Raw genomic sequence first — 24,761 nt, forward strand, 5'->3', positions numbered from 1 at the left:
ATCAAGTTTGACATTCACATCACAGTCCAATATCTTACCTTTCTCAGCAATGGTTGTGTCATCCCTCCCTTTCTCTTTACTAAAAGGAAAGGTGTGCTAGTATCAAATTAAAGAAGAAAACAAGTTCAGTATTCATCACCTTTAGTTATGAACCATACCTCCAATCTCTTATTTAAAAAAAAAAAAAAAATCACATTTCAAGACAGGCAAAACAAAGCAAATGCTCCATTTCTGACTTGTCATAATTAGTTCTCTGACATCTCTTAACTAGTTCTAGAGGTTGGCCCAAAAGACAACTTAACATAAAGACAAGACCTTAGAGAAAAAAAGTCTTTATTATTAACCAGGTTTTTGCACCGGATTATGTGCCTATTGGCCCAGACCGCTAAATAACATCTACACAATGTTTCTTTCATGTTTCAAGAATTGAAAATAACTGTACAAGGTTAAAGTACAAAAGTACACAAGACAGTGGACACGAAATATCCATGTATGAGTTTACCCCATCTGCTGCTTGGTTTGAAAAGTAGAACTTTAAACTAAAAAATACTGTCCTTCTATAGTTCTGTCAAGTTTAATGGAAGTGGGTATAACCTGATTACAACACTAACACCAGTATCACTGATCTGATATTTACAAAAAAATTGTATTTTTCAATAAATTAAAGTCAATGCAACACCCATGCAAGCTAGAATGCTAGCTTTTTGGTGAACAAGGACCCAACATTTGAACAAGAATCTTCCATAGTCCCAAACTTTAAAAATCACTTTTTTCCTCAAACCGCATCCATTCCTCGCATTGAAGATGTAAACCCCAATCCCATTCCTCTTTGCGTATGAGTCTGTGATCTTGCCATTTCATACTGTGCATCTAGATTTCTGAAGACTTCTTCCTGTTGTTTCAGAGTTTTGTAACTCTCTTCATCAACTGAACTACAGCCAGCTTCATCCTCACTCTAGAAAAAGGAAAGAAGAAAATATTAACTTTGTAGGAAATGGTCTTTTCATATATTATAGGCGTTCTAAACTCTCAACCAATTTTGCTTTGCCGTTTTCAAAGGCTGACAGGACTTCAAGTCTCTGGGCTTTACTGCTGTAGCATTCTAATGTGGTTTCTTATCATGGTCAACAAACATTTAGAGCCCTTCCCCGCATCCCGTTTTCCAATTCATTCAAATAAATCTCTCCAGTTAAGAAGATATGCAGTTACTAAGCATGACCTCTTATCAGAAATGAGTGAAAGTTACCGCTAGTGTTGTTACAGATTGGAACAGATGCCTTGTTAACCAGAAACACCATGAAATGCTGCAATTTGAACTGAATGCTGCTTGTGAGCTTAAGTCAGCAATAATAGAAGTTTAATTAGATCAGCTTGTTTCAGGTTAACTTTTAACCTAAGTTTTGTTAATATACACTTAACAAACCTATCCTGCAATTATTAATAAACCTAATTACACATGCAGAACTCTTTACCTTAATGCCCATCAGTTTTCTGAATTTGACATTTTGGTCCTTGTTTCCAAAATTCAATTTTTCCCATATTTCTGCAGACTGTGATTTATCCTGCAAGAACCAAGATAGATAGATAGATAGATAGATATCAACTTTTTACATAGGTTTCCACTAAAAATGCAACGTAGTTGCAAGCAAATAAAGCCATACTGTGAATGAACCCATTGTGCAATTTTAACACAGCTGGAAGGATCCCATAAAGAAGCATCCAGGTCACGTCTGACATTCCTTGATGTGGAAGTGCTGTGGCACTCCCCAAAGAAACGCTTTCTGAGGGAAGTTTGCTTAACTACGTGTTTCAAAATGGTGGTATATTCTTTACTCAGGTAGAATATAATTCCCATAAAGTTTGGAAACCATGTCAGAATTCATACTTAAAGTGAATTACAGAAACACAGTATTTTTTTTCTTACAGTTGAGAGTGAGACATAGTCAGGAGGAACTGCTTAGACAGCATTCAGGTTTCTTCTCCCCTCCTATCAGTGCCACATAAGCCAGTTTCAGTTTTTCACATCTTATGAAAGAGTCAAAAGCTAACCAAGCTTGTTATATAATGGTCATGCGATTATAATACTATAACAACATGATTCCATACTAGCATACAGGGCTGAGACAGAACACTAATATTAATTATCAATTTTTCCATGACACCTCCAGGTGAAAACTCTGCTGAAACCCAGAGTTATTGTCTGAAAAAGCAACTGCCACAGAATGTTTGTTTGTTTGTTTTAAATCAATGGCCTGTGTTTCATTAAATACCAGAGCATTTATTTGAAACAGCATACAAGTGACTTGCTGGCATTTATAATTTTTGTTACTGTAACTATCACAGTAGCACGTTACTCCCCAAAAGCGATTTAAGAAGAAATCTGCAGGCCTTGCAAATTCTGGACAGGATACAATGATTAAAAAAAAAAAAAAAACCCACACAACACTACAGTCACAGAAAAGAGGAAGTCAAAGCAATGTAACAGGTCACAAGCAATCCTACTTGTAAAGTTGCTAATCTCTCAGCAGTACCACACTCTGGATAACTTTATTTCCATAGCGTGAATCATTACTTTGCAGAAAAGGAGACCATTCTGTATTTGATATTTAGTTGCAAGCTGTAGGCAAGCTAACAAAGGTGACACTAAGATCTAATTACACTCAAGTTTATGATATTAGGGTTTTTCCTATGGTTTGTGTCACAATAATCCTTCATCAATGTCTAGTCATCTTACTCCTTTCACCTTGAAAATTTTATCTTGGTATGCTGTTAACATGGAAACTTAGTACCAAAGAGTAAGTTAATTTAGCTAGAAAAACTGTTAGTTTAAGCATGCTTAAACTATCTGAATGTAACACATTTCCAAGCAAGTTTCATGAATTTAAGAAAGGACAGTATTACCCCTTCTTTTTTGCCTTGCCAAAGCATCTTCCGCTTTTTTTCTTGTTCAGCAAACTTCATTGGATTCACTGCTGCTGGGTTGTAATAGCTAGGTACAGCTATTCCAGTCTCTGCTAGTGCTTTTGCTTGTAGTGCTGCCATTTGAGCTGCCATTGCTATCTGAGGAGTTACTTGCGTTCCAGATGCCAGAAGGGCAGCAACATTAATAACAGAGCCTCCAGTGGCTGCAGCCGCTGCAGAAAACAGTAACATGCTATCTCACAACAATTTCAGACTAAGAAAAACAACCAAACAAAAAACCCACTCTCACAGAACCCTCCCAGCTTCCTTCATTAGAAGTAAATTGGAAATGCCTGGATAAGAAATGCATGACAAAAGGTTTCTATTAAGAAATAGGCCTCCAGTAGTTTTAGTAAACCAAGGGAAGAGTAGAACTATGTAACTCATGCTTGTATTCTGCAAACAATATGCAAGAAATGCCCAAGTCTGATTTAGGATTTCATACTTCTGAACACTCCTGAGCTTGCATTAACATTCAAATTGTTGCTTAATGATGCATAAGGCAAGGGCCCAATGACCACCACCAAATCATTTACCAGCCTAACGTACAATAGTTTTGTTATCAAATCATCAGTACTGGGTAAGACAGGAAGAAATCCTGTTTTTAAACATCTCCTTGTGCTAGCGGCTCATGGACCAAGTTAACAGCTACACAAAGAAAATGACAACTAGGGTATCAGTTGGCCAGGACTGTAACACTTAAGACATAAGCCTACGTGATCTTTCACCCACACTGTTCTTTAGGGATAGTATGTACATGGACTACCTGCAGCCATTTCCTGTTGTTTCTGTTTTTCAACCATTTCTTTCTCTCTCTGTTCTTGCAATTTTTTTGCTCTTTCCAATCTAGAAATAAATGCAAAAGGCTATTTAAATATCTAAACACATCAACAACTGCTTATGTCGTGTCATGTTAAAAGTCTTTATTTCTGACCTTCTGGCTAATGCTTCCTGTGCGTCCATAGCTGTATTTCGTCCCCGAAAAGGTGGCGGACTCGGACTCCGGCTATGACTCCTGCTGAACCTTCGGGGCTTTTCAATTCTTTTCTTTCTTTCTCTGAAATCAAATTTAAGACAGTTGGTAAAAGAACACATTGCATATATTTCAGCATTTCGCAAGTTATTTTCCAGAGTCACAATCAAACTGCAGGATTAATTCTGAGAGTTCTCAAGAACAGCTTTTGCACAGAGTGTGTACTGGAAGAACGTAACAGGTGCACCCACATGGTAACAGGACAGAGCTAAAACCCAAGATTTCCACCTGCAAGATGTAACAAAATGGAATTTTAGGTGCTGGTTTACCCTATTTTCTAGTGTTTAGAACACTTCCTCGTCTAGTGGGTTGACTGAACGCTGATAGCCCAAACAGATCTGCTCAAGAGACCTTGCTTCTAAATCTTCACAAGAAAAACCACTGTGTGACTTTCAGCAAGTCAATTAAAAAAAAAAAATCTGTAAAACACATCAAGTCACAAGAATGTTTTAAAAGCATAGAAGACCTCACAGCACTAATACAGTTTTAAAAACAAGCATTCTGAAGAGACCTCAGTCAAAACCTGTAGTAATAATCAGGGAAATTACTATCCTTTCCTTCTTTGTATACGCTTCATTAAACATGCTTTGGGCTACCCTTTGAGATGTGACACTGAACTAGAGGGAACAGCTGGTTTAAACATGTCATCTGTCCTGTTTTTGCTCTGGAGTAAGACAATACCTGTACAGGGATCTATGATACATGCATTATCTGAAGGCTTAAAAATGAAAAGCATCTAGTTTAAATGTACTTTTTAGCAAAAAATCCCCAAATATGCACTGCAACTCTCCCTTACTAGCTCCCTCCCTTTTCTCCCAATTAAGTTATTCACATGACATATAACTCTAGTCCCATTTATGCAACAGCTACTCAACACACAAAAAGGGAGTACCATTACCAGTAGTTCTCTGCCAGTACCACTCATAACTACATTACAAGAGACAAAGGTTTCCCCTGTTTAAGCCTCTGATGTTGTTCTAAACAAACCCTATGATTCTGGGAATGTCTGACAAAGTTTAAGTTACAAGAGAAATCGCTCACATTTTCCCAGATTTGCCGCAGACAAAGTATAAGATGCACAAAGAATGGTTCTGCAATTCTTTTTACTTAAACGTTATTATGAACCATTTGAGATAACTACAGTCACAACAGCCTCTTTAAATAGCACGTAGCTGTTCTGTTTTTTGTTTGCAACTTTTGTAGCTTCCACAAACACCATTATACTTAATCTGAAGTTAAACAAGGATCTTTTTTTTGTTTTTTAAGTTATAAATCTAGTAGAAGACAAAGGAGGCAAGACTGATCTTTTACTACAAGATGACTAAGATACAAACACAGGCACTGGGAAGTTACAGATCCGCCTTCCTTAGATAATATGTAATGCATGTTTCAAAGACACCTTCGTTTCTGATGCGCTGACCATTCTCTTTGGTCTGATGCTTTACTGCACTGCTAAACATCAAGGGAGTAAGAATTTGAGCTTTTGCATTTGAGCAATTCAATTTGAAACAAGCAGATGGTGTCATGTTTTCCACATAGCATATAATCAGAACAATGCAACAGAAGAACTGCTAGAAGGTTCCAGGTGTTCACAGAACAGAGAGACTGCGCTTGTAAGGACAGGTCACTTAGAGATATACAGTTTGAGATTACGCAAAGAACCACCAACAGAAGTTCAAGCCGTAGCCCATTAACCGTAGCACAGAAAATACGACATTTCATGACTGAGGGAATTCATTTCAGGGCTGACTTTTAATAGGTTAAATTTCCACATCACGCTCATCCGCGTTGTGAAGAGTTTTCCCTGGACTTCATCCTGTAATTCTCTTCTCAAAGGCTTTAAATGAGCCCAGAACGTGATGAAGAGTTTTAGCTACTGTTAGAAAGTACTTATGCCTCCCTTATTTTCCCTTCCCTAGGATCTGCAAGACAAAAACAGTAAAGAAATGGATTCTTGCAGTCCATCCATCATTAAGCAACAAGGCATGGTTGCAGCTAAAGAAATTCCTAAGCTATGAATATCCCTTACTTTTTCTTCCAACATTCACTGTTCTGTTTTAGGTAGTTTGAATTCCACTGCAGAAGCAAATAAATACCCATTTTGGAATGCAAGCTTTCATGGAGTCATTCAACAAGAAAGCATTTAAACATTTAAGTGCACATAATAAATGGAAATAATGGGGGATTATTGCCTTACATATTGTGGCAAAAGGTGCTTAAATACCATCAACTGCATGTAATGTATATATACAGACTGAAGACCCAGCTTTACTCACCCCAGCTGAAAGTTTGGTAGAAAGTGCATGCCAATATAAAATACGACACAGACCATGTAATTCAACATGCTCTTCAGAAAGATAAGTCTTCTTATAGTTTCACAAGTGATGTTGTAGCATTACACCAGTGTGCAAGATTCTTAGCCTCCAATGGTCCACTGTAATGTTGAGCAGTCAGTGCCAACTTCTACACCGTTTAAAAATGCAATTTAAAATACTCTAGTGAAAACACTCAAACAAACGAACTGGAACACTGGCAACACTATCTTGGGAGTTCCTGAAGGACATCAATTTACACCCAAATTCAGGTGTTTAAATTTAAAGAAGCAGGAAGGAAAAACCCCCAATAAGCTTGTCACCCATTGCAGTCATTAAGTCATATTTCAACTTATTCATTCAGAAAATCCTATAGGGCATTAAAAATGCAAAGGTGACACATATAAATAGACTCAGAATTCTACCCCAAAATACTGCAAGATTCCTCAGTTAGGAAACTGCTTCCTAAACACTGTGGAAAGCCTTAACTCTCTAGCATATTCCAGCTGAGGAACAGATCCCAACTGAGTAAGTCAGAATGACTTGGAGTGAGCCAGTACAGGTCTAGAGTATTCTAATCTGTGCTTCCAGAATTTAATTTGAAGAAGAAATGGAAGCACCCCAAGATGGGGCTGGGGGACTAACATGATAAGTATTCTTATTCCGGAGTTGACAAAGGAGCTGCACAGCACCAGCACAGTTCTGTGCTAAACACCAGCACAGAACAGTACAGATCAGAAACAGCCCATGTGGCTCAAAAGTTCCCTTTAGCACTATACTAACTTCACTAGTTCACAGACAAGCAGAACAGATCTTTATTTAAAGTTCATGAAGCTTATCAGGAGTAGCAAATACACTGAGCAGAACCTTTGACAACCAGCGATAGTCCAGTTAAACTTCCCTTTTATGATATATACATATATATGGAAAGAAAGAAATAGTATGTTTAAAGTAGTGCTCTGCTGATCACACTACTCTGTAGCATCAAACATGAAAAAAGGTTTAGTTGCATCTCATTCTTCACTTTTCCCTATTTAAATATTATTCCTTACGATAGTAAATTAAGTCGTGGTATAAGAAATCAAGAGCTTGAACAGTGGTAACCATACTACCCAAAATACTAAGTTACTCACTTTCTCTCTATAGCATCAGCCAGAGGCTCTAAAAAACGGTGATTTCAGAAGGTAGCCACAAAACTAACTCTACGGTTAAGCATTTCTAACTGGTAACATGGAACCACGCTATGAAGAGCTGAAACCTGAGACACTTAAGCTGTCTGGGAAAAGTATTTCCAAAATAAGCGTACGCACAAGTACCTTGTGTTTAACCCATTGTTAATGGTTAATACAACTGAGAGGAAAAAAAACCCACCACATCTAGTTACACTGAACAGTCTTTACCTGGCCAAAGCCAGCATTCTTTTATACAACAGAACCCACAGACCATTCAACCAAAGGACAAGACTAAGTATGTGGCAGTTAACGCTTACCTGCTTCTGCTCCTAGTCCTGCTTCTACTTCTACTTCTATGTCTGTGTCTAGATCTTGATCTAGAACGAGATCTTATGCGGCGCTTTCTCTCTCTGCTGCGAGACCGGGATTTTTTCCTATCACGACTTCTACTACGGTGACGTCTGAAACACATGTCCCAAATTCTTACATATATTCTCACATTTACATTTGGCTTCTACTTGGGGATCAAACACAGGCTTGTCAATACAGGATAACATGCATCAGGCAGGGTGGAGGGGGTGACAAACTACATATGGAAGACTTTACGCCTGGAACAGTTCAAATTAGTTCAAGACTAGGAGGAGATGAAATGGGAAAGGAATCCAACATTACCACCAACCACAACAGATAGAGTGACTTATTTAGAGCTTAAGTACCCACCCACACTCATCAGTATAGCTATTTTCATGTGTTCACTGAAGTGTACACCTTAGCACAAGCCCGTGGCCAAACTGATACAATAGAGAAGCCTTAAATTCAAAGCAACTCTTCCCCTCCCCAAGATATTCCAAAGATATTCTATCTTTGGAAGAGACAGAAGAAGTTGGTAAGTGATGCCCAGATTTCAGCTCATGAACTGCACACAGCCCCTCAGTACATGTTGGTTCCTTGCCATTACATTTACTACTGACCCCTCAGCTACGGGCAGAGGTGACTGAAAGGTTCTGCTGGCAACAACCTATTTGCCCCAAGCAACACTCCTACCGCAAGAGTGTGCTGGGGGGCCTACTGTACAAGGAGGCCTCCACAGCACTGCCTTTAGGTGAACTCTTGATTTACGATGTAAAAAGCAATGGCACTGTCTTCTTTCCTGTCACTGACAACAGGGAACTTTTCATATACACTCTGTATATGAGCTAAAAGCTTGGGTTAACTAACATTAGGCAGATTACCTCCCTAAGTCTTAGAGATACTTTACTCAGAATTAACCTCCCCAAGAAAAACAAGCAGCAGCAATATAATCAAAATCTGAACATACAACATAATTTAACGCTAAAGCACCAATTTATGTTATGGATATAATTCAATTTTATTTCAGAAGTCTACACAAATTTCAAAGACTACTTTTATGAACACATTTTCAGGAAAAAGTCATGTAAAACAATTTACCTTTCACGAGACCTGGATCTTGAGTGACTTCTCCCTCTTGATGATTTTCTCTCCTTGCGTTTATGTCTATCCTCACCATTTTCAGATGAATTTAGGCTCTCTCTTCCCCTGTCAGAAGAATGTTCTTTGTCATTGTGGTCTTCAGATTTGTGCTTCTTGGAGGACTTCTCTTTGGATTCGTGTCTTCTTGCCTGTTTTAAGAAGAAGTTGGTTCTTTCAGGAAAATAGTGCAACAAAGAGAGTTAGTATGGGTATCAGAAGATAAAAAATGATAAGCTGTGATGCAACATTAGTAACCTTAGGAGTGTGGCTCAATCATGAGTGATGGCTCTTTTACCTAATGCCACCAACTACACAATGTTGCAAATGCAAACTCTCATTTCCCCACCCCTCAACCCCCCCTCCCCACTGTCTAAAGGATTTCTAAAGCACCCATCAAGATATTTTTACAGTGTTTCCATATAAGACTCCACAGCATTCTGACAAAAAACAACTGTCATTCTCAAGTTACTTTCTCTACTCCAAACACACAGTATGTTCCTATCTTTAAGGATCTGAGAATGTATGAATATGTATACATATGAATACCCATATTTGCAGTTAAATATTAATCTACAGCCTACCATGTAGAAACAAATATTAAAATACATACAGTTGTAGATACACACTACCTGCTTTTGAAATTAAGAGAAAATCCTTCTGTGCATCATTAGTCAACTTTACTCTTTACATTAACAAGACTCTCTTCAAGAGTCAGTAACTTCCAACAGCTTTTAAAAAGCAAAGTAATAAGAAGTTACATGGCTGACATCCCATTTTTAGTACTTAAAACTAGCATGCATCACTTTGAGACCTCCCACAGTAGTTTTAAATTAAAGAGATGCTGCTACACCATACCGCAGTTTCTTCCTGCAGTGCCTCTTAAAAAAAGATTCCTTTTTATAGCTGCAATGCCAAAAATACTCAGCAAGGTCAGGCCTGATTTTTGCCAGTGTTTTCCTTAGAGACTAAGTCATGACATCAACACCCTTTCTTAATGTACCCAGTTTATTTTGAAAACCTTTCTAGCACAAGAAGCATAGCCCACTTACGTGGGCTTATATTTAACAGTGTTTTGTTTCAAGGCACAATTTAAGCATGATATATTCATCCTAGACTAAAACTCAATGGTTCAAAGTTTTCTCGCTTATATAAACCTGCTCTATGTTAAATACTTATAAATCCTTTCCCATAACCATAATGCTCACTCAAAAGAAACAAATCCGGAAGAGATGCTGTAACTAGCTCACATCTACTTATCCAAGCCTTTCCAACTGCTTATTAATATAGTTCAGGTTCTAAATATATTTCATTGCAATTCTTCATGTATACATATCTGATGTAGGTTAAGAATTTTTTCCTGTTTTTACAGTATTTTAACTCCTTGAACAATTACTTCTTAAACTATATAGCTGTGCTTTCACGCAAGATGTTACTTCTACAAAGAAATTAATTTCAAATGTGTATTATGTAAGCAGCTGTTCTGAAGTACATATTAAAGAAGTTCTGACACACAGTATTTACTCTGTGGGCATCATAGAGCTCGATCTCACAACTGAATGAAAAGAGTAACTCAATCTACTGTGGGTCAATATACATATAATCTGTTCACACAGTGAAACTTAGAAAGTTTTAAATAAATTGTGTAATGTTAACTTAGATCTAATAGCATGGTAAAACACTGGACAATTTTAAATGAGGAACTTCTTTCTGAACATTAAAACATTTCCTTTTTTTTTTTTTAAAAAACAAACAGGCTTCCAGGCACACCCTTAGTAATAAAACACCATTATATCCCATAACGGATTTAAGATATTTGTAAGGGAAATATGAGTTTGAATGACTAATAGTTACCTTATCATGAAGTAGGCTTATAATTTTGCTATCTGAGTCTGCAGCGTCTTCAGTTCAGTCTCTTCGCGCATTAGCACGCTGAGTATGATTTATTATAGAAATGTTATCATGTGATCTAAACAATATATTCAATTTCACAAAAACTCCCCTAGATTATTTTTCTTTTTCCTCTTTTTTTTTTTCCTTTTTTAAACAGAGCTTCCATTGGAATGGGAGAAGGAGAAGTCCCTGACCCGTGTTAAAGTCCCTCATCTGACCCAGCCTGCTATTGCCCCACATGGCTTAAGCTTCCTTTCTGACTATTTTCGATGCTCCTTGTTTGCTTGTTTCATCTCTTCTCTGGTGGTTAAGCCAGTTATTTCCAAAGTAATATTGATGCTGTCTCCTCTCATTCCCCGGAGGGTGGGTGGTTTTTTTTTTTTTTTTTTTTTTTGAGACAGCCCTCTGAAATTTTTATTGCCGCTATCATACTTCCAGCTGACCCTTGCTGACATTGTTTGTCAAGCTGTAACAGTCTTTACAATTGAATGATGCAATAAACAGAGCTTAGTCAGGTGGGGAATTAATTTTAACAAATATACTTAAGTAGATGGGTATGTATCATTGAAAGTCCTGAACGTTGGACAGGTATAAAGCCACGCAACGTCTTAGATTAATGGAAGCTCTGTGAAACAGTCATTAAGAACACCATTTTACTTCTCCACATGAATTCTTTCATTTGGCTGTATCCACAAAAAAAAGAAATTAAGTTACTAGTTTCTGAATGCATTTTTCTATAAAGCTATTACCTTGTCAACATGATGGCTGCAATCATGCTTCACTATGAAAGGATCTCCATATCCATTTTTAAGCTTAAAGTTTCCAATTTTTTTTGTACTTACCATAAAGTCATTTATATAGGTTTACACATACGTGCGTTACTACAAGATACTTTTAAAGATGTATTGTACAATTACCTAAACACTACAAAGTGTTAATTACCTCTTTGCTTCTGCTCCGGCTTCTGTGTTTTCTTCCTTCATTATCTGAAGAAAAAAGACATTTATTGTTATTTACCAAGTTAAAGAAGACATCAGCTCATTACAATCTTTCAAGTTCCTTTTAGTTGTTCCACCCCCAAAAGCCAAGAATAAGGACTTAAAACCAAACAGCTCTATTAAAACAGATTAAGAACGTTACTTCAGAATGTGAACTCTAGTCATTGTTCCTAGTCCTTTATTTGTTTGCATTTACTTCAGCTCTGAGAGTGCAAAAATAGCCAAGTTCATCACCTTCCACATTCTTCCAGTCACATTTTCATGCAGAGTAATTTAATTTTTATTACAACCATGCAAAAGTGTCTCAGTCTAACCATATCTAACTAAAATCAAGACAAGTACTATAGTATCTTTTTTTGTTTCCTTCCCTCCCACCACGGAACTATTTTTATTATTAGCCTCCTCACTACATCCACTGAACCTTGACAAGACCTTTTCCCTTAGCACTTCAATCATTAAGACTGAAGACAGTTTCAATGTAATGCATTTGAGATGCAAAACCAAAATTAGTAGTTTCAATTTTTCCAATTCTATGACGCTAAATCTGTATTTTTTCCCCAAAATCACTTTTAAGATATTTTAGTTCTACAAGCATACATGATTTAATAATATCAAAGTAACAAACAACAGAATATACTGGTGCGTACTTCTAAATGGTTTATCAGTTTCATCCCAGCTACCATACCATATCTTCTCTGAAAGAGACCATGAAATTTCATCTCCATAACACCTGATTTAATTCTTCATCAGGATACTTGCTAATTATCCAAATGAAGAATATGCTACCTTTAAGTGTTCAATACACTGCAAAATCCTGTTAGCTGCAAGACTTAAGTAAATATACATTTAAAGTGATGAGGCCCATACCTGACTTCCGTCTTCTTTCCCTTGACCGTGAACGTGATCTTGAATAATGATGTTTTGATGTTCTAGGAGAATTAGATGCATCTGATTGTTCCTTTTTCTTCTCTCTTTCCGGAGAGGACTTTTCTGGGGCTACTCCATCTCGTTCTGTATCACTACCCTACATACAGGGACAGAATATTTAAATAACGAAACGGAAAAGGAAGAACAAAAAAAAAATCCTGTTTATTTAAGACTGTACTGATACAAAGGAAGCATCTCTCAATACTGGTAATCAGTGCAAAGGTTAAAGGAATTTCATAAAGCTTATTCTGGAAATACATTTAGAATCACTGTCTGTCAAGACAATCTCAGGAGTAACCATACCATTGTTATTTAGGCACTAGCTTGAGAGACTCGCAGCGAACTGTATAACTGCGTACAGATTAATTTTTAAAGACTTTTAGGAGAACTAACACACAATAAGCATTTCACTTCTCTGCTATGTTAGACTGTAATTTACTTTTTCCATAAGGTTTTGGAAATTTCAGTGAGACTAAACTTTGCAGAAAGTTTTGATTCAGTTTTGTCTAAATGGTTCTGTTTATAGGTCAATTACCTTTAAACATTTAGGTCACTGAGATTACTTAAGCACAATGCTGCCCGAACAGGTCTAAGTCACCTTACAAGTTAGGGCATTACTGAGGCATAGCACAGAACCCTCAAAAGGTTTTGAGGTACAGCAAGAACCCTGAAGAGAAATGAAATGAGGTATACCGTATTATAGTGTTAGACTAATACATTCCTAGTATTTTAAAACTAGCAACTTTTGCATAATGAAAGACCTCAATCAGTAGCTCTATGCAAAAATGGGTATTTGTAAGAGAGTGGATAGGATATAGGTCATGCCTACCCACACCAACAATTTCTGTATCAAATTTCTTCAGATGACAAAATCTGTACCAAAAGCAAGATGTTCCCTCTATCCCTTCCAACCATTCCCCTACCCCTATGAGGGCTAAAGCCAAAAAAAAAAAAAAAAAAAAAAAGGGACTTATCTTGGTGTGCAACAACCAAGACTGCTTTGTGATAATGTTTTGGGAGATATGGAAAGAGCATACACTGAAAGGATGAAAATGTCCTTATTAACACTCTCACAGCTTCATTGACCTCTGTTGCTTTCATCATGTAAACGGCAGGCATAATCAAGCCTTCTGAACATGATGTGGCTACACAAGGTTTCACCAAGGACAATAAGGCCCAGAGAATGCTACTGATAAGAAATAGTTGAACCCAACTGAAGACTTGAACCTATATGGTTTTCTATCAGCTGTATTTTTATTCATAAACTAAGCATGAGATGTGACAACCAGTCAAATGGTGATTTATAGTCATTATTTTGAAGTCTAAGCAGTCATTTTTTGTTAAATCACAAGAGATGGATGCTAAGAACACCAGATTAGCTTCCTTGATCATTAAGGTTAAAATACTGTGTATTAATGCTAGGCCTCCTTCATAAAACATTACAGCTAAATCTTAGGATTTATACTTCAGCTACTGTTTTTCAGTCTATCCAAATCTTTACTATCTTTGATGTAGCAAAAATACATCCACAGTTCAATCACTAGGGGTGAGAGGTAAAGCAAGGCAGGTGTTCACTTTCCTACTACCATGATATTACAGTGTTTATTTCAAAACACACCATTACCTGGAAAGGAGCAGGGAACACTGAGAGATGCTGCATCTGCAGCAGAGCTTTAACTGTAGTCTCAGATACGCTTCTGAAAACTATTTTAATACCCCATCCACTCCCCTGACAACTCTTAGAACATTAGATGAAGAGCAGGAAACAACTCTTATTTGTGACCTTAGCCATCACAATTCCCTGAGTTCCACATCTGTCTCATCTGTTTATCTGCACTTTGTTGAAGTGCAGATATCTATCCAGGCACTCCCCTTTTTCAAGTAAGGTTCCCAGAAGACTCAACTAAGGAGTTCCAAAGTAATTTTGAGATTTACATAGAATTAACATTTTGAAGTTTTATAAGAATAACATCAGTCAGCAGTCTAAGTTAACTGGGTTTTTTAATGTAGTGCCTAACAGAAACTGAGCTCACTGTCAGATTTTTCAAGGCTATCAGCCTCATTATTTATATACATTACTGTTCATTAATGCCCATGGACACCACACCTTACAGCAATCTCTCAACCCTACAAAAACAGACAGCAGGAAAAGGCTGATCAACTTCAATAAGACTATTCTCAGTTATTAAAGTACATGCGGATTGGCTACAGGCTCAGGATTTCACTGAATCCCCGCCTGCTACTTAAGGCAGAAAGAATTAAGAGGAATCTCAAAGATAGCAGCAATAACCTTGGGGCAAAACTACAAGTCCAGAATTCTTCAGCTACTCTTCCAAAATTTTTTTCATCTTACTCTTAACAGGTTAAATTACATAGCTGACAAAGATTATTTCTTTTTCAAAAAGATTTCTCGAGCCATATATGGGCCTCTTGTTCTGTTTCGCTACTGGTCAAATTTTCAACAGAAGTTGAAATACCAAATTAAATACCACAAAACACTTAAGGCCAACTTTGATAAGTTTTACCACTTTCGATCTAATTCTGATTTTCCTGCACTCTCAAGTGAATAAGATTAGTTTTGAAAAACTTAAATATACCATGTTTACACAGCTCCTCTTGTTGACTCTTCCTCTCAATTATGGGACAAATACATTCATACATTACCAGACCACATGAATTTTACAGGGGAATAAAACTACGATCTTATGCCATATACAAACACAGAGAATAGCATCAGTGTTCGTTATTCTTAGGCTCCAAGCAAAGATAAGGTGGCCTAACTACAGCAAAGGCGTTTCCCATCGTTGTTAACCATAAAACAGGAGAGAGAGAGAAAGTAAAAGAGAAAGTAACCAATTGTTCAGTACAGAGAGATACTACAGACAGTATCACAGGCCTGTGATCAAACACAGAGAAAAACAGTAAGAAAGGAAAAGCCGCGTGAACGGGAACTGAACAAGGCCCAACCGCCAGAGCGATCCTCCTTTTCCTCCCCTCCCAGGTAGCTTGCGCTCCGCAACCCTCCTGAGAAACGCCCGCTCCAACAGCCATATCACTCCTCTCCAGGGCCAAGAAACGGCAGCGCCCAGGCCGCAGGCCCCCCTCGCTTCTATTCAAGCTCAGAGAAACGAAATAGAAACTTCTAGAAATAGGGAAAAGGGTAGGGAGCGAAAGGTGGCCACCCCCTCCCCCAGGCCCATCATGGCGTCGGCAGGGGAAGGAGCGGCAGGCGCCATTTTGTCTCTCCGCGCACACGGCTTCCCGACCCAGCCCGCCCCATCTCACACGCTCTTCCCCCTCCCTCCCGCCACAGCGCCCTTTCCACTTCGGCTCCCTCTAAAGATCCCGGTGAGGAGCACCACATACCGCCATGGCCGAGCGCTTGGGACGCCGCTCGCCTCACCGGCTGCTCGCAGGGACTCAACCTCCCGCAACGGCAGCGGCCGTGGCGCTCGCGAACCGAGGAAACAAATCCCGCCCCGCCTTCTCCCTCCGAGTACCCGGATGTAGCAGCGGGGCGGGGGGAAGGAGGCAGGGAGCGGGAGAGACCGCGGTGCATTCTGGGGGTGGAGAGGGGTAAGGCGGTGTCTTAGCAACGAGGGGAGGAGGGGAGAGGGGAAAGGGAGTTCGCGTCCGGAGGCAGTTTGGCCTGGGCTGCGACCGGTAGTGACAGCCCGAGCTCCCGCCAATTTTAAAGGCGGCGGCGGCGGTGGCGGTGGCGGTGGCGGGAGTGTGGCGGCCTCTCGGGGGTGGTGAGGAGGAGGAGGAGGAGGAGGAGGAGGAGGGTGTCTTTTTTATAACCCCCTGATTTAAAGCATATGGTTTTAACTGCTGCGTTTCCTACTTGCTTAGCATAGGTAAACATGTGGAATGATATTGAACTCCTCGCAAATGATGACACAGGAAGCGAGGGACTCCCTGTCGGTTTAGGGCAGGAATGTGGAACGGCGTTGTACCAAGTGAATACGCTAGTTCAAATAACATCTTCAGAGAAGGTAGACTCAATCGGAACGGTGTTTTTCTTTTTCCTAATAATTATCGAAACTTGCTTGTCATATTTTGTAAAGCATTCTAGCTACAACCACCTTTTCCTTCTTAGGTCTCGGTTAACCCACAGTTGTATGCATGCAGCTCCAGGGATGGCAGCATTATTGTTGTTGACAGATCAGTGGCACTTCTTGACAGCTCTGGCCAGTCTCTTCAGATGCACATTCAGTTTGGTAAGTTCACCGCTTTGGAATTCAGCAGCAGGTCAAAACTGACTCTTTGAAAATACATACAGTTTTTGTATAGAAAATATTTAAAAAATCTTGCATAACTATCTACCCTCTAAAGGGAAGCATTGTAATATATACCTACATAATAAAACATCCTTGCTGTTTCTGCATGTCATTAACAAAGTATTTCTGTACAACTTAATTAGAATGCTTGTCAACTCTTCACTGAAATGGGAGTATGCCCTTTCCTACGGTTTGATTTATCAAAGTAAATCATTTTGAAAAAATCTGTGATGCTGCATTATCCACTTCCTGTGTTTCAAATATGAATAGCTATTCATAACAAAATCTTAATATTTGACATTCTGGCATGGAATTTTTCAGATACTAATGTGGATGTGGTTGGCATGTGTCAGGAAAAACAGTTTCTTGTGGTCGGTGAGAGAAGTGGCAATCTCCATCTTATTCACATACCATCAAAGCAAACCTTGCTAACTAAGGTACAATGCTTTTTCTATCTTAATTTTGCTGAAAGCCTTTAATTCTCAGAATTCCTTGGGTTGCTTTTTTTCCTTACAAATATCGAAATATAAATATTATTGAGTTGGAACACATCTTCTAGTTTGAACAATCATACAGGTTAGTTTTAATCATAAGCAAGATATATCCAGGAACGTGTGTCTAAACAAGAACCATTTCAATGAGAACATGCAGGATGAAGCCTCAGGGCTACTGTCTCTAAGCAGTTCTTTAGAAAAGAACAAAGCATAAAGTTTAAACTGGTGTTCAGTATTTCAAATAAAGATTTTTTTTTTTAATCAAACATAAAATAATAGTCTTTATGTTGATTCCATTTTAGATTTTAGTTGAAAAATGTCCAAGCGAGAAGACTTATTTAAATCTCATTATTGAGAAAGATAATGCAGATGCAGGTAAGCTTTTGAATAATTTTTTTTCCCTATCTCAGTTTTTGTGACTTCCTTTTTCCGTCATCTCCCAAGGAAAAATGGCATAAAACAAATAATCAGATGCAGTCTTATTTTGCATTGCAAAATATTAGATGCACTTATGACTTGTTGGGCCTGACCCTGCAGGTCAATGAAAATGTAAAGGCAGTTGCTTTCATAAAATTGAAAATTCGATTGCTTTTTCAGCACATCTTTTCTAAAACTGATTGTTTTTTCATGTGAAATCGCTTCTAAATCGCAGACAAAGTGCATAATTCACGTGACCCAAAACTTTATTCTGGCTCTCCACAGACCTAGTTAGTCCTCTCTTTGAATAATTAGAAATGTCTAGGCTAATTAATAGCTGTATTTTATTTCTAGCCAACTCTATGGAAAAAAGTTACATTGTCTTTTTCAGTGTTCTATAGATTTGAATTGCTTGCAGTTCACTTTTTTGTTTGTTTTTCTAGAGATGTTTGATATTTAGAGATGCAAGATATTTAAGCCTAGTTTCATGATGAAAACACAATTTGCAGTCTGATACATGCAAAAATCATAATTTCAGACAAAACTCTAAGATGTATGTACTTACTCTACTCTTTTTTATTTCAGTGTATTGTTTATAAGCAGGTGTGAGCGTTATAGCTGTTGCATAGTTAAGTTTGAAGTGTGTGTGTTTTGTTTTTTTTAGGTGTTTATCATATGTTTATTCTCACAAGCAATGGATTCTATTGCATTATGTGCCTCCCACTTGCTAAAACACAGGAAGGTAGGATGATGTACAAACCACTTGAGATTTCCATGTGAACATGGAAAGATGTATTTAAGAAGCTTTTCCATGCTTCTTTCTACTGAGGTTAAGAATCTTGTTCTAAAACATTTTGTGTAATCTTATTTTGTTTTCAGAAAAACTGATATACAACTAGTTCTACAATAAAATTATTTTTGCATTCTTCTAAAAGTTCCTTTAGCTTATGTTCCTGTGAGTCATTGCTTTAGAGAGGGTACTGAATATTATGGAAGCAGAATTTAAGTCATAATATAATACTATACTGAAGAATATTGAGAATAATTTTAATTTTTAATGCTGTGTAAGCATAGTTATTAGTTAATTTTGTGTAACTCCACATTGTGATCAATAGATATTGGCCCATATCATTGGTAGGGTCTGTGTGTTTTTCAGAATAGTCAGGTTAGGATCAAACTATCCCATATGAAGTTGGTGGTTGTTTGGGGGAAGGTGGGTGGGTGGGTGGGTGTATGTCCTGAAAAACTCTGGGAAAGGTTTGCTACTTTTTTTTTTTGTTTGTTTGTTTTAATTAACACTAACTTGACTTTTTTTTTTTTTAAACATAGCAATTGACAATACAGATATGATTACAGCCAAGAAGGTAAGAAATACCTGTCCTCTCACACGTGTTAAAGCAGAGTCTGTAACATAACTTTGATCTGTACATTTCATTAGTTACTTACTAGTTCATTTTTACAACTAGTAATTATGTTTTTTACTCTTTCTTTACATTGGAGAAGTGAGCAGTTCAACATTGTATCCACTGATGTACAAATAACACCTTTTTCCTCTTTTGTTTGCCTGCCTGCCTGCCTTCCTTCCCTCCCTGCAAGTTACAAGGACAGATTAAAACAGCTTTCATTTCCACAGAAGAGTACCACAGCCTTGGCTGTCAGAATTTTGTGATAAGTAACTCAATGAACAACATCCATCTGATAATTGGGGTAAATAGCAAAATATTTATAATAATTTTCTGTGATCAATGATGACATTTATTTATTTATTTTTTTAATCTGCAACAAAATTTATCTCTAACTAATTGAAAAAGAACACATTACATTTTGTGGACTCAGACTGCTTTTTCATTTCCTTCAGTACAAATTTAAAGGCTGTCGGTTGTTCAGTCTGCCTATGGTTTTTCTCCTAAGGAAACAATTGTTGTCATTTCAGACCTGGCAGTGTTATGACCGCTAGGGAAAAAACGATTTTCACCCTGGTTGTATGACCTTAATAAATCACTGTGGTTCCTAGATTCCACAGGCTAGTGTATTAGTAGTCTAGACCTTGGGCTTAGAGAGACAAAGCCAAAGTTGGCAAGAGGCTTCCTATCAGGTTCAATAAAGTCTTGTCAAAGTAACAATTTAAGGTCCCAACTGAACAAAGTACTTATGCATGTATTAACTAAGGGAACTAATGAATAAGTTCAAAAGTTCGTTTTGAAATGCTCTGGTGGTCTGGAAACAAGTTCTCGGAGTTCATTGTCTGAAGCCTATTGAATTCAATGCAATTTCTCTCAGTAGGTTCAGTATACATTTCATTCAGGTTTCATATTCTACAAGAATGAAAAATGGATGTTTTGAAGTGTGGCTTGCTTTTAGAAGACCCAAAAATGTTCTCAGGTGCTGACTGTAATAATTGATGTGGTAAAGGCCATTCTTGAAATGGGAAAGGAAAAAAGCTAACTTTTAAACGTTAGGGTTTTTCTGAATATCAACATTCTCAGGGAGTAAAGTGTTTGGTTAGTCTTACAACTTTCCACATATTTTTATAAATTAAAGATAGTTAAAGAAGCAAACCGGTCAACGACCACATTTAATGTAAAACCCCATTTTACTTTACCGATAGGGTAACGGTGACTATGTACTCTCCAAATGGGTGATAGATAGCACCAATAACCTGGTGTCTGCTCAAAGTTTTGCTGATTCAAGTCTGATCAAAGGTAAACAGTATTTTTTTTTTCTTTATAGACAAATGTAGAATTTGTACTTAATTACAGAAAGTAATATGGTATTTTTGGTTACTTTATTGTATTATTCGGTTACACATATACCAAATGGAAAACTGATGTTGTAAATCAAGATTTATGTTGTAAATCAAGACGTGTGCTTCAAAATTGTTAACTTTAGATATGTAAATCGTGCTTCTATTGCAGCTAAAATTCTAAAGGAACTACCTAGGTCTATAAAGTTAAATGTTTGTATGTTTCCAGCGCTTGATTGTGCATTGTAAAATACTTATGCTTCAAATATATTTCTTAAGAAAAATATTAAGTTTACGTGAATATGGCTTTTTGTCTTTCCTTAGGTGCAGTGAAACTTCAAGTTCTTGGCAATCTGCTGTTTGTTTTAGATACAGAGGTATGTATAACAGTTTAATCTTTGTTTTACCGTTTATAAAAATTGAAATAGTTTATAAAAATTATTTTTAAATGATAGCTCTAAAATATGTTTCTGTAAGATAAAGATACTTCTCTTTTCAGAGAATATGGTCTTACTGTGTTTGGTATTTTGTTTTGCTGTTTTTATTATTGTTATTATTCTCTTCCTAATATTTATTTAAGCTATGGAATATGTTAATATTCTGCTCAAAAAAAGACAACAAATATACTCTATGAGGATATAAGATCGTATCTGAATATTTGTATGCTTTAATCTAGAATATCTTGAGCATGTGGGATGTTTGTACTCTTACTTTAATTTGGGACTGGCATTTAGTACATATTGAAGAATTTCTTCTTACTACGGATTCAGATTCTTCTTCAGTCATACAGTAAGTAAATGTTATAGCACAAATTCTGAAAAGTGAAAAGTTGTCTACCACTTCAGAAAATGTCCAGCAGTCGCTTGTGGGTTTTTGTTTGTTTTTGTCTAGTAATGGATTTTTAAAATGGCTAATTTCTAGTTGATGAGATGAGCAACCAGAGTCAGGCTTAGACATGAAGAGATCTAAGAACTGAACTGCATGGTAGGAAAGCTCTCTTTTGTAACTCCATATATTCTATTGAGATTTTCCTAGGCAGTAGGCCGAAATACTGGACTGTAGCTCAAGTATCCTTGGCTCTGCATTGTAGACAAAAAAAAAAAAGAATGTTTCACAGTTTTAACATTAGATTGATACAACATATTTTTCTCTTTTTTTTTTTTTTTCCTCTCCTCTTTGTTCTGTAGGCAAGGGCTTGCCAGCGTTAAACTGATAATCATGACAGTACCCAATAACAGACAGGTACAATCTCCTTATCTGTTTTTACAATCTCCTTATCTGTCTTCTCTTTCTCAATTGCTATGCAATTGCTAATGAAAAACAAAAATAGGAGACAGCTAAATATTTGGAGCACGCAGAACTTTCGGGAGCTCAAGGTCAAAACTGAGCTGTTGCCATCTAGATAACAGAATATACTGAGTGAGGGGCTATCGCTATGTCTTATAAGAGAGACTAGAGCAATCATCTTTGCTGTTTGTTTGATTGACTACTATTAAAAAAATAAACAAACAAATAGGAGACAGCAGAAGATTCTACTACTGTCTCTCATACCTTCACAGGTTTCTTCAGAGCAATGTCTTTGCTGTATTCAGCATTTACCTGCATGAACAACTAGTGGAGTTAACTGAAACAGAATGCCACAGCAAACAACATGATACAATATTTTAAATCAAGCATGTCTAGTTATACATGGTAACATCTGATACTGCATTAAACTTTCTCAAATTGTAGAGATCTGCTTTTTTTCGAAGACTTATTAAAAAAAAAATACACGTTCTGTCTAATTCTGTAATAACCAAGAAGTGATTCTGAAAATAAGACTGTGGCACCAGTATACAACGCTTTCATCTTTTTTGTTTATATATTCATTTCCTCTCGCGTCCTTTCTTTTTTTTTTTTTCCCAGATGAAAAGTCTAATGGTTTTTGCATTGCCTGCTATGCAACTGCTGTATTCTTTGGAAGTATCTATTGTTTCTTCACTTGTTCAAAGTGGGAGCAGCACAGTATGTTTAGAATGTTTTTTTGTTGTTTTTTAAAGAAATATAATTATCTTAATAAGTATAATTAGTAAAGAGGGTACTGTGTTATTCTTACTAGATTAGAATCAAATTGTGCTAGACACTGTGCAGGAACTGTACATAAAAAGATTAAATGATGTCCCCACAGGAAAAGATGCAATTTATAGTAAACTGAACAGGTTGATTCTGGGCTCAGATCTATTAGTGTAATGTTTAATTCTGCTACCAATTGTTCTTGCTGCTGTTATAGCTAAAAGTTGTATGAAGTTTTTAATTTTCTTAGCATAAAAATAGTCTGGGTTTATTTGAGATTTAGATTTTTAGATGGAAGAACTACTTTTTATTTCTAAATTACTTCTTTATAAAGACTTTAACAAGAGGAGAAAGTCAAAAAGAAGTTGATGAGAACTTGATGAATTAGGAATGTTATGAAGACTGAAGTGGAGTGGGTATGTGAGAGGATACCAAGTCAGAAGTCTAAAGAATGGCTCGTTATTAGAATCACGAAAGTGAATGTACTAAAGCCTGGATCTGATATGCGATAAAAGGGGAAGCTGATGAATTTACTTGTCTGGTATGAAGCACTTGGCAGAAAAGATATATACAGCTACACTGCGTAGAAAATCATGGCCAATGTATCACTTTTCTTGGGTCTGAGATTTTATATGCTCTGGCATTTCTCCAATTGACAATATTCCATTTGTGGAATGTAGCACAGAGGTTGAATTCTAAAAGATATGACGATGGATACAGTGTGGCCTGGTTATGGCTTGGACAGAAAGAAAGTGAAGAATAAATTTAAGAAGATGATTCATTTGTTTAGAGAATGAATTGATGGCAGCTAAACTGGGATAGTAGTATGGTTTCAGTGCGTAAATGAAAAGTCCAGTTAAGGTCATCAGAAATTTTAGATGGTGGAAACCATCCAAGAAATAAAATGCTAAGATAAAAAACAAAGCAAAACAAAAAAATCTGAAAGAAGAGCAGTAGTTTGCTTCCAAATTAATAAAACTTAATGCATTACAGTTTTGCTTTCTTATGACTTTTTTTTCCCTCCTTCCTTCCTAACTAATGATTTCTGTTATTATTTGCTACAGGATACAATATACTTCTTGGAAGGAATTCATGAAAATCATCGGATGTAAGATAATGTTTTGTATATCACTAGATCACTGTTGTATAAAAATGGCAGATTACTTCCACATACAGTTATTTTACAATGATAAACTAAAATAGTTCCCTTTATCACCTTCAGTTCCCCTGAAGGTCCAGTTTCTATTGTTGTGATGAGAAGTTTAACAGAAGCCTTGCCAGAAAATAGGTACTTTTTTCCTCTAAATTTTATTTTTTACCATCTGTAACTTGGCGCTTTAAATATAAGTATAAAGTTTTACTTTATTTCACCCTTAGACTAAGTCGCTTACTTCACAAGCACAAATTCACTGAAGCTGAGAATTTTGCTATTCAGTTTGAACTGGATGTTGAGGTAAGTTGCCCGGTTTTGATAATCACTGCAGGAGATTAATTAGCATAGCCCAGTAGAGAGCATTTAAAATATTACAGAAGTGTTGGAATGTCACATTACCAACTTTTTATAGATGAAAGTTGATTCAAAATTAGCCAGCTGCATGGTGAACTATGTTTTTATTTACCGTGACTAACAAACATTGCAATGGGAAGTGATGCAGCGCTACATGCGGTGATCCAAATAAGAGTTGCTGGATCAAGAGAAGGGGCGTTTGTGCTTTTAAGTGTCAGGAGACAGTACTGCTTGAAAAAGAGAATTCTCACGTGCATTCATGAACATATGAACAAATCAGTGAATGCAGTCTGACTAAATAATGCAATGTGAATGCAAAATCTTTTATTTATTGCTCGATCTCCATAAGGTGTTTGTATAAAGTTGTGGAACTCCTTCAATACCTGTTAACTTTTAAGAGTTATCAGGATCTGAGAGTGACACCTCCCCTAATCTCACAATAAATAAATAAATAAATCTGAGAACAGTGAGATTCCTCACCTCC

The 24,761-nt window shown here is 37.0% G+C and overlaps 2 protein-coding genes across 7 annotated transcripts in view; one reads left to right on the forward strand and one right to left on the reverse strand.

The window, feature by feature from the left end:
• Window positions 1–316: 316 nt before the first annotated feature.
• RSRC2 (arginine and serine rich coiled-coil 2) lies at window positions 317–16,367 on the reverse strand. 3 transcript variants are annotated; one of them, XM_068911093.1, is made up of 11 exons: window positions 16,151–16,367; window positions 12,725–12,881; window positions 11,802–11,845; window positions 10,821–10,898; window positions 8,928–9,140; window positions 7,796–7,939; window positions 3,896–4,018; window positions 3,728–3,807; window positions 2,902–3,134; window positions 1,473–1,562; window positions 317–955 (listed from the first exon to the last, which is right to left on the reverse strand). In XM_068911093.1, exons 4-11 carry the CDS (start codon window positions 10,826–10,828, stop codon window positions 776–778), a joined length of 1,071 nt encoding a protein of 356 aa, XP_068767194.1. In that variant the 5' UTR covers window positions 10,829–10,898; window positions 11,802–11,845; window positions 12,725–12,881; window positions 16,151–16,367; the 3' UTR covers window positions 317–775. The 3 variants fall into 3 exon arrangements, with proteins under 3 accessions (XP_068767194.1, XP_068767192.1, XP_068767193.1); XM_068911091.1 differs by lacking the exon at window positions 10,821–10,898 and having other exon boundaries at window positions 8,928–9,118; window positions 16,151–16,347; XM_068911092.1 differs by lacking the exon at window positions 10,821–10,898 and having other exon boundaries at window positions 16,151–16,289.
• A 22-nt stretch (window positions 16,368–16,389) lies between these two features.
• The window catches only part of KNTC1 (kinetochore associated 1), a 41,528-nt gene continuing 33,156 nt past the window's right edge, over window positions 16,390–24,761 (forward strand). For 2 of the 4 annotated variants that reach the window (XR_011135062.1, XM_068911094.1), the window contains exons 1-16: window positions 16,390–16,536; window positions 16,637–16,779; window positions 16,884–17,004; window positions 17,386–17,501; window positions 17,861–17,933; window positions 18,640–18,717; window positions 19,305–19,339; window positions 19,572–19,682; window positions 20,584–20,677; window positions 21,043–21,095; window positions 21,395–21,507; window positions 21,906–21,960; window positions 22,624–22,722; window positions 23,835–23,878; window positions 23,993–24,058; window positions 24,148–24,223. Coding sequence is in view for 3 of the 4 variants with exons in the window: in XM_068911094.1 (XP_068767195.1) it covers window positions 16,648–16,779; window positions 16,884–17,004; window positions 17,386–17,501; window positions 17,861–17,933; window positions 18,640–18,717; window positions 19,305–19,339; window positions 19,572–19,682; window positions 20,584–20,677; window positions 21,043–21,095; window positions 21,395–21,507; window positions 21,906–21,960; window positions 22,624–22,722; window positions 23,835–23,878; window positions 23,993–24,058; window positions 24,148–24,223 (1,266 nt within the window). In the remaining variant the exon portion in view is untranslated. The remainder of the gene's footprint in view (window positions 16,537–16,636; window positions 16,780–16,883; window positions 17,005–17,385; window positions 17,502–17,860; window positions 17,934–18,639; window positions 18,718–19,304; window positions 19,340–19,571; window positions 19,683–20,583; window positions 20,678–21,042; window positions 21,096–21,394; window positions 21,508–21,905; window positions 21,961–22,623; window positions 22,723–23,834; window positions 23,879–23,992; window positions 24,059–24,147; window positions 24,224–24,761) is intronic. The other 2 variants (XM_068911095.1, XM_068911096.1) reach the window with 2 other exon arrangements.

The sequence above is a fragment of the Struthio camelus genome, chromosome 17, assembly GCF_040807025.1.
Source record: "Struthio camelus isolate bStrCam1 chromosome 17, bStrCam1.hap1, whole genome shotgun sequence".
NCBI lineage: Eukaryota > Metazoa > Chordata > Aves > Struthioniformes > Struthionidae > Struthio > Struthio camelus.

Excerpts from the sequence above, each read along its gene's own strand:
- RSRC2 (XM_068911091.1), bottom strand. Across the intron at positions 9,119-11,801 it reads GCCGGAGCAGAAGCAAAGAG|GCAAGAAGACACGAATCCAA; the intron begins GTAATTAACACT and ends TTCTTAAAACAG. Across the intron at positions 4,019-7,795 it reads AGGACTAGGAGCAGAAGCAG|AGAAAGAAAGAAAAGAATTG; the intron begins GTAAGCGTTAAC and ends ATTTGATTTCAG.